This window comes from Electrophorus electricus, chromosome 25 (genome assembly GCF_041902795.1).
Source record: "Electrophorus electricus isolate QZ-2024a chromosome 25, ASM4190279v1, whole genome shotgun sequence".
Classification (NCBI taxonomy): Eukaryota; Metazoa; Chordata; class Actinopteri; order Gymnotiformes; family Gymnotidae; genus Electrophorus; species Electrophorus electricus.
This window is the reverse complement of record NC_137521.1, coordinates 1,553,435-1,562,500: the sequence shown is the minus strand read 5'-3', so window position 1 is coordinate 1,562,500 and position 9,066 is coordinate 1,553,435. Positions and strand designations below refer to the sequence as shown.

At 49.0% G+C, this 9,066-nt stretch overlaps 1 protein-coding gene across 3 annotated transcripts in view; it reads left to right on the top strand.

Moving 5' to 3' along the window:
* cux2b (cut-like homeobox 2b) overlaps positions 1-7,476 on the top strand; it is an 87,364-nt gene extending 79,888 nt beyond the window's left edge. For 2 of the 3 annotated variants that reach the window (XM_081707796.1, XM_081707798.1), the window contains exons 17-21: positions 2,478-3,295; positions 3,877-4,042; positions 4,311-4,793; positions 4,881-5,157; positions 5,390-7,476. In XM_081707796.1, the coding sequence (XP_081563922.1) occupies positions 2,478-3,295; positions 3,877-4,042; positions 4,311-4,793; positions 4,881-5,157; positions 5,390-6,203 (2,558 nt within the window). In that variant the 3' untranslated portion in view covers positions 6,204-7,476. The remainder of the gene's footprint in view (positions 1-2,477; positions 3,296-3,876; positions 4,043-4,310; positions 4,794-4,880; positions 5,158-5,389) is intronic. The other variant, XM_035522232.2, reaches the window with a different exon arrangement.
* The last annotated feature ends 1,590 nt before the right edge of the window (positions 7,477-9,066 follow it).

Here is a 9,066-nt window from a genome sequence, read left to right as displayed (position 1 = left end):
CAGTCCTCTATTAAAGTACCCGGGTAGCGATATTTTGTTGAAAATACTCCAGTACTGAACAGACGTGCCTGTTAAGTATGAAAGACACAGTGCAGCCGTGATTGCAGGGCTGAACAACACACAACCAAGGAGCTCCTGGACTGAAATACTGAACCCAATCAAGCAGCTCAAATAATTAGTATTAGCAGGCTGAGGGGGCAGTTGCAATTAATAATTAATGAATAATAATTGTATTATATATATATATATATATATATATATATATATATATATATATATATATATATATATATATATATATATATATATTGCAGTGAATAATTAATTGCTAATTAGCAGGCTGAGTGGGCAGTTCTAAGCTGCCTGCTTACAGAAAAGAAACAAAAAACGTGGAGAGAATAAAAAAATTAAAACAAAAACAGCATAATAAAAATTTAGTTTAGAATACTATGAATTCTTAGTTTCTGTATTCATGAACTGTTGGGCTTAAGAAGAGCTTACTTATTACTTCATTTCAAACTTAAATAAAATGGACAGTACAGTGTACATTTAATCTGCTCATGGACTCTCAGTTTGGTGTATCCTACATATTCGTATTGGACTGTAGTACATTTTTAACTTAGAAATCATTGTCCACTAAGGCGTGAAATGAATACATGCTATCCATGTGTATTTTTTCAAACCATACGTTAAACAGAGAGAACTGGCCAGTAATAGATCAGAACTAGAATTCTTTCTTACACTGAAATAATGTAAACAGTGTACTTATGTCTAAGTGCTGACAAAATGTTATTATACATGCGCTATATATACATATACTATATAGCATCTACAACAGACGTGAGGACAGCCCTGTGCAGTATCAGTGCAGTGTCAAATGCATCAAAACTATGACTCCAACTTCAGTGTTGACAAATAGTGTATTTTCTCTCAATCAAAAATAAATACTTTAGAAAGGCTATATTGAAAATACAGACCCCACAGCAGAAATTCAGTAAACTCCAACTCAGCAAAACTGGACACACCTGTGATCACTGAAACAAAATTATCTGTGTATCGGTGTAGCCTAATTGTATAAAAGTGGTTATTAAATGACCTTTGAACTGTCTCACCTTTTGGACCTATGGACTTGTATCCACATGTGTGTCAGCATCAGGGCTCTGCATGGAAAATAATTGCCAGAGGTGTTGAAAGATCTGACTGCGAAACTTCACAAAGATAGAAACGGGAATATATCTGACCGCTGAAACACGTTCGCAGCGTTAATCAGGACGTACAAAACAAGAATGCGCAGAGCTGACTGAAACCGGAGACGCCGACCACACTAAACGACGCCACGCTGCACAGCCTGGCTCCGAAGCACCGAGGCCCAAATGCTGGGCACACGGCCGACCAATCAAAGTCAGAGTTTCTGTGACATCTCAGAACGCGTGAAGGACATCGCGTAAAGTCGGCCTCCGTGGACAGCATCCAAGAAGAAAATGTTGCTTGCTCATCGGCATGAAACCGCAAGATTAGACTTTGTACACGGTACCACATGGCACCACATGGTACGACGCCTGATTGATATTGGGAGCACATTCTTCGGTCCGATGAGGCCAAGATAAAATTTGTTTGGCTCAGATGGGGTCCGGCGTGTTTGGTGTAAAACACAGCCAGGACTACCGCAGTGAACGCCCAGTCCTGACAGCGTTGCGTGGGTGAGGGGACAGGACTGGAGGTGGAGGAGTGATATGGGAGTGATATGGGAGTGATATGGGGCAACATGAGTGCATAAAGTGTTGGAGGAAGTGACATTCATTCCCAGTCGCCAGACGCTTGGCAGAAAAAGAACATTCCAGTCCAGCGCTTACTGCCAAGACCACACAAGTTTCTGAAGAAGAGAAAAGCAAAAAGTATCACCTGCCCAAGTGTGTCGCCTGACTCGAATCTAATAAAACCCCTTTGGGGTATTTTAAACAGACAGGTAGAACTACACAGCCCCCCCCAGTGAAGAACAGGAAATGGGAGGGACTGCAGAACACCTCCCCATTTGTACAACTCTGAGGATTGAATCGGTCATCATAAATAAATATCATTTCAATAATTCATTCAATAATAATTTTTTAGTTTTACATAAGCACCCTAATGTTCAACATAGGAGTAATACAGTTATAGTAAAGAGATCCAGTTTTGATCAGTTTGACCTCAGAGTGATATTGCGAGTACAGGGGCGTCCTGGCTGCTGTATGCTGTATGTGACATCCACTGAATGCTTGAACGAGCACGTCTGTATTAACCGGCGTGAGACACACACGTCTGGCCGGTCTAATGGTGAACGTTCTCACTGCAAAATTTCTAAGGATTTGTAGAATTCCGGGAAACCTTAATGCTTAATGTGTGTGTATATATGTGTTAATGTGTGTGTATACATATTATGTGTATGTATAGCTGCTGTGTTTAAGATCGAAGACTACGTGTGCTTGTGTGTTGCGTAGCTGACAGCAAGTCCTCCCTGGGCGGCTCCTCTGGACGCAGTAGTGGTGGAGGAGGTAACTCCGATGAGACCATCAAGGGCATCCTGGAGCAGGCCCGTCGGGAGATGCAGGCGCAGCAGCAGGCCCTGCTGGAGATAGAGGTGTGTGGCCGACCCTCCACCGCCGACCGCCTGGGCCCGCTCGAACCCTGCAGGGGCCTGCCGGGCGCCGTGCCCGCCTACATCAAGCAGGAGGAGAGCGCCGGGTCGGTAGCGGCGGCGTGCGCAGCCGGCTCCGCGGGCGGGCCCCCGGCGCCGCTCAGCGTCCTCTCGCCGGCCGCCTTCGTCCAGAGCATTATACGCAAGGTCAAGTCGGAGATCGGCGAGGCCGGCGCGTACTTCGACCAGCACTGGTCGGCCGAGCGGGGCCCGTTCCCTACGCCTCGTCCCTTCGGCTCTGCCTCCCCATCGCTCTCCTCTTCCTCCTCCTCCACGGGGCCCTCGTCCCTGCCCCGGGCCTGGCCACGTGGAGAAAACAGCGAGGGCCTACCCGGCGCCGACGACGCCCTGAGCGCCGATGAGGAGCCCTTGCTGAACCGGCCCGTGGAGGTGAAGGTGGAACCCGAGGCGCCCCTGAGCAGCGAGCCGCCCTGCGGAGGGGGCAGGGTAGGCTACTACCCCTCCTATATCCCCCGCACACTCAAACCCACGGTGCCGCCCCTGACCCCCGAGCAGTACGAGATGTACATGTACCGCGAGGTGGACACCATCGAGCTCACCCGACAAGTGAAGGAGAAGCTAGCGAAGAACGGAATCTGTCAGAGGATCTTTGGGGAGAAGGTACCTCACCGTGCGCTCACTGTGTGTGAATCATTCATCCTCCCCAAGTCCCATTTGTTATTGCTAGTAGAATCCTTATTTTGCGCATATTTGAGCTTTTCCGGTAATATATTCTTCCCTATTCCCAGTCCTTGTGAGTCTATAGCAGCACTGATATCCCAGTCTGTCTTGTGCTTTGATAACCCGTCTTGTCCTGAGGTTTTTAACACCTTGTTACATTTAGTTAGATTTGAGTTGCTATCTTGTTGGTTCTTAGACATAAGGTCATAAACACACAGCTTATATCCAGACAAGGCACCATGAACTCACTTACATGTGCTGCATAGCCGTAGCATCCTGTAGTGTGCCGTCTGTGGATTTCCGAGGCCTCTGAGTTGTGTTCTGCTGCCCCCTAGTGGGCTACTGGAGGCTTCACTACTCGCCAACGCTCGTCACTGCTATGTCCTTTTATCTTTAGATAGGTAAAACCAGCTTAAAGCGTCTCTCTCCTCTCAGTCGCTCCGTTACAGTAATCGATGCGCAAGGTTTTAACCCCATAGCGGAAGTTCGTGATCCGAGTGCGTGTGCCCGGTGCCCTGCAGGTGCTGGGCCTTTCCCAGGGCAGCGTGAGCGACATGTTGTCTCGCCCCAAACCCTGGAGCAAGCTCACCCAGAAGGGCAGGGAGCCGTTCATCCGCATGCAGCTGTGGCTTCTGGACCAGCTCGGCCAGGGCCTGAGCCAGCAGGCCGGCCACGTCCACGGCCAGGGTCAGTTGCATGCTGCCTCCATGCCTCCATCGCGGCACTCGGTTTCAGAAATGTAAACGAAACCTCCGATTTCAGATGTCTTAAGACGAACGAGCCGGGGTATTTTAATCACTGAAATGCGGAACCTTGGGTTTCCAGAGGGCTCGTTGTAAAAAAACAAACAACAACAAAAAAAACCCCGAGGCTTGAGTTCATCGTAAAGCTCGATCTGTTACGGACACAGTCAACAGCAATTACAGATGAACGTCTCTGTTGGTTCCGCCCTCAGACAAAAGCCCAGTGACGGCCGGTTCGTCGCCGTCCCCGCCCCTGAGTCCCGAGGAGAGCCAGCCCGGCCTGGCCCTGGAGCCCGTCAGCCTGGCCCTGGAGAGCAGCAAGGAGAACCAGCACCCACACCCCCAGCATGCAGAGCCCCTCATGGGCAAACCCGGCGCGGGCACGCTGGCCGCCGCGCAGCCCCACGCCCCACTGGGCATCCAGGAGCTGGTGGCCATGTCCCCGGAGCTGGACACCTACGCCATCACCAAGAGGGTGAAGGAGGTGCTGACCGACAACAACCTGGGCCAGCGTCTGTTCGGCGAGAGCATCCTGGGTCTGACCCAGGGCTCCGTCTCGGACCTGCTGTCCAGACCCAAACCCTGGCACAAACTCAGCCTGAAGGGGCGCGAGCCCTTCGTCCGCATGCAGCTATGGCTCAACGACCCCCACAACGTGGACAAACTGCGGGACATGAAGAAGATAGAGAAAAAAGGTGAGATGGGAAAGGTTTGTAGCTCGGGGGGTGGAGGTCCTCGCCCGCCCCGCTAAACTAATCGCGTGTCCACGCTCGCTGTCGCAGCCTACCTAAAGCGCCGCTACGGCCTGCTGAGCCCCGGCTCGGACGGCGACTCCCCCGGCACCCGCTCGGAGTGCGTCAGCCCCGGCCTGAGCCCCGCAGACCCATGCCCCTTCGGCCAGGCCAAGAAGCCCCGGGTGGTGCTCGCCGCAGAGGAGAAGGAGGCGCTGAGGAGGGCGTACCTCCAGGAGCCCTATCCGTCCCAGCACACCATCGAGGTGCTGGCCGCCCAGCTCAACCTCAAAACCAACACCGTCATCAACTGGTTCCACAACTACAGGTCAGTAGCCAGACATGGGGTTTCGTGGGTGACTCATGCCGTGGGTCTTTTAACATGAGCTCTGGCTCCACCTTGTGGAGACTAGATTGAGTGAGATAGATAAACGCTCAAGACGTTTCCAGAAACTCCGGTATGTATTCATGTATTTCATGTATTTCATGTATTTCATTCTCTCCGGTGATTGCCCTGTATGCCTGACTCTGCGCGTGCCGTCGTGATTGGGTCTTCTAAGCAGGTCACGGATGCGGCGGGAGGTCCTCTTGGAGGGTCCTCAGGACAACGACGTGGACATCGAGCCTCAAAGCTGCTCTCCCTCCGTGGCCTACAGCCCAACCTCGGACGTCGACGACAAGAGACAGGCCCCCCCGGTCCGTAGCAACGGCCCCGGGCCGCTCCCCGTCAAACAGGAGGCCGGCGAGCCGGAGGAGGAGGAGGAGGCCGAGCTTCACGCGCGGCAGGCCAGGTGCTCCTCCCTGGGCGTCCAGTTCCCGCAGCTGAAGGCAGAGAAAGAGGAGCAGGCATCCGGCTACAGGGACGCGGCCCTACCCCCCGACTGCCCGCAGGGTCTCAGGGAGGACGAGGCAAGCAGCAGCGGCCAGACCCGGGGCCTCCTCACGGGGCCCCTCTCCTGCGAGGGCGCCCAGAGGAGCAGCCTGGCGGCGCGCGACGGCGAGGACGCCGACAAGTCGCCGGTGGACCCGGTCAGCTTCAAAGCCTCGTCGGAGCCATGCCGCGGCAGCCTGGAGGTGTCCCTCAACTCCCCATCTGCTGCTTCCTCGCCCGGCCTCATGATGTCCGTCTCCCCTGTGCCGTCCTGCTCCGCCCCCATCTCCCCATCCCAGCCCAACCCGCCCACGCCGGGCACCCACCCCGGGCTCGAGCCCCCGCCCGGGGCCGGCTACAGCGCGGAGCCTCCGTCGCTCCACGGCGGCAGACTCTGCAAGAGCACCCAGAGACGCAACGAGAAGATGGCCAACCTGAACAACATCATCCACCGGCTGGAGCGGGCGGCCAACCGCGAGGAGACCCTCGAATGGGAGTTCTAGGGGTCGCAGGGGGCGCTCTGCAAGAGGACTTTCCAGGAATTCTCTCCAGGAGGTTCCCGCTCCCAAAGCCTGGAGCCAGGCTCCGACATTCGGCGGTTTTGGGTGGGACCTCACAGGGCACGTGAGGGGAAGAAAATAAACAGTGACACCCTCTGACTTGTCGACAAACAGAATAGCTACCCGTCAAGTACTTTCAAAAAGAAAAAAATATTTCTAAACGTTTTAGGTATTTTGATAAAAGGATCCTACTTTGAATTATGTTACAGCACTAGCTGTCGTGTTTGAAACAAAGGAAAGAAGCACTCGGGAGTGAAGACTTTGCAGCTATGGTGTCATGAAATGCACACTGAAGTCCTGTAGATTGCCACTGGGTGAGATTATTTCAAATGAGACCTCTGTCTTAAGCCATCAAAAAGCACTACTTATTAAAAAAAAGACACTGACCAAATTTGCTACTTTTTGAATAGCAATTTTTCAGATTTTGTCTGTAAGACGGGACAGTTAAAGTCAAGTAATGTGAGAACTTTACACTGACTGAGGGATAGTCCTTTAAGACTCTAAATAGTGAACAATACGTATGTACTTTGTTTCTTGGTGACCTGTTTTGGAACATTTGTTACACAAGCGTATAATGTGTGGTTGTACGTGCTGTAGAAATTGTCTGCAATAGCCTTCTCCAAACAAGATGTAGCATGGTACTCAACTTACCCTTTTATCCTCGATAGTTAGTAACCTGTGATATACTTGAGCGATAAAAAGTGAACATGTTGGAAAATTCAGCAAAAAATAAGAAAAAAGGAATTGTAAAAAAAGTTTTAACGATAGAATCTTTTCAGCGAACGTGTTTTAGCTTTGCTTTTCTGTTTAGCTTTTATTTTTTTGGTTGCTCCCTCTTAAGGATTTCTTTGAGGTTTACAATAGGGCCCTTTGTGCACCTGGACGTCAGTGAGCCATTCGCCACTTGTGAGCAATGTCTTCGTCTTCACCAGTCCGTGACGCGCTGGTCTCACAGGCACGCGGGCCTCGCCATCTCCAGCTCCGGACGCTGGAACAGCAAGCCTCGGAGTCCGCTAACGGAGAACTCGACGGGATGGTCTGCTCAGCGGGAGGCGTCAGCATGCCTGACCATTTGTTCATTTATGTTAGGCACTGATTCTTTATCGGTTCAAGTCATAGCTCCCTTGCTCTGTGTGTCAAACACCCATTAGCACTTTGGGTTTAAGAAAAGCGCATTATAAATCTAAATTATTATTAGTAGTAGTAGTAGTAGTAGTATTATTTGCCCTTTCTGCGCCCCGTCTGTCCAGGCCTCCTGTTTGTGACTGTTTAACTCTGCCATCACATACACAAGCAGCAACTGCACTCTCTTATACAGAAATGCCTTTTCTGTCTCGCACTGACTGACAAGCCCGCGCGTTAGTGCCTCCGTTAGGGCTCGAGACCCTGCGCGTGTACAGCGGGGCACTCCAGAACGTCACGGTCGTTAACGATGCGACTCGAATGCGCGCCAGTGAGTTATCCGGGACGTCTTCATTTACCACGTTTTCCTACAAAGTAGTGATCCCGATAGTCACGGCTGACTATTTAAAATGCAAAAGTGTAATTCTAACACTTCAGCCTTGATGTGAAACACATCGTAGGATGGGGTTGAAAAGTGATACAGATGAAATCTAACTCATTTCATTTGCATTCATTTCACTTATTTTATTTACTATTTCACTTGATGGTACTTGTTCATTCCAGCTTTTCCATCGCAGAAGATTTTATTTAATTGAATTTGAATAAAATAAACTGAAACACAATTTAAAAATAAGACAAGACAGATATGCTGAAATGTTGGTACATGAAAAAACTGGAGACTTTGCAATCCTGCATTCAGCCAACAGCTAAAAAGCTAAAACAAAAATAATACCACTAAGCTAATAATTTTTGTCACTTAGCACTGATTAAATCTAGAAATAGGTCTAGTATTTTGGACAAGCTGCTGCTGGTTATTGAAATACTGTTTTGATTATTATTATTTTTTATGTATTTCATTATATTTGGACTGATTTCTAATTGAGCGTTTTCCAACTGGGTCAAGCATTTTGTTTACTTCCTTTTCTCTTTCAATATGTATAGGTCTTCAATACCTCATATGAGAACTACTTACAGCACTTACCGTTGAAAAAATGTGACGATTTGAGTAAAATTCAAGTACGGAAATTATTCTAACTTAGTGTTCCACAAGTCTTTGCCTTGTCGTATTGTTAAAGTTGGTAGTAAACACTTGCACATGTCTTACTAGTACTGAGGATTGGAGTTATAAACACATGTATAGATATATAAATATTAAACATTTACTGAGAAATAATATCTTAGGGTTCTTGACACTAGTGTGCTGATATATTTAAATAGAGTGTACAGTTATATTAACCAAACAAACAGAGTCAGGCCTTGTCTGGCAAGCTTGCCCACATTCTAGAAACTTCTCTCAGGGTAGTCTTGCTTCTTTAAGCTTTACAGAACCTGTCAGGTCACATCACTGGTCAGCTTTAACTGTCCATGACCACTGTTTGCTTTTCCTGGTACACGGAGGGATTTCATTTTCAGCCTAATTTAACGGTGTCCCTTGAACGTTTAGAGCGGTTGGAACTGTTAGCTGAATAGGAGATGTGCAGAAAGTTCAAATTGGGATGATGAAATGAATGAATGGAGCTCATGCTTCACATACAGTTCTTTTCAGTCTTATTTTGGTTTGTGTTTAATTCAGAAAATATCTTGGCCATATCTAATATGTTCCTTTGCCACGCCAAAAATACAGTTAATCAAAACAAAAGTGCCATGTAGTTAAAAGAAAAATGATAATACTGGTACAGTTCAG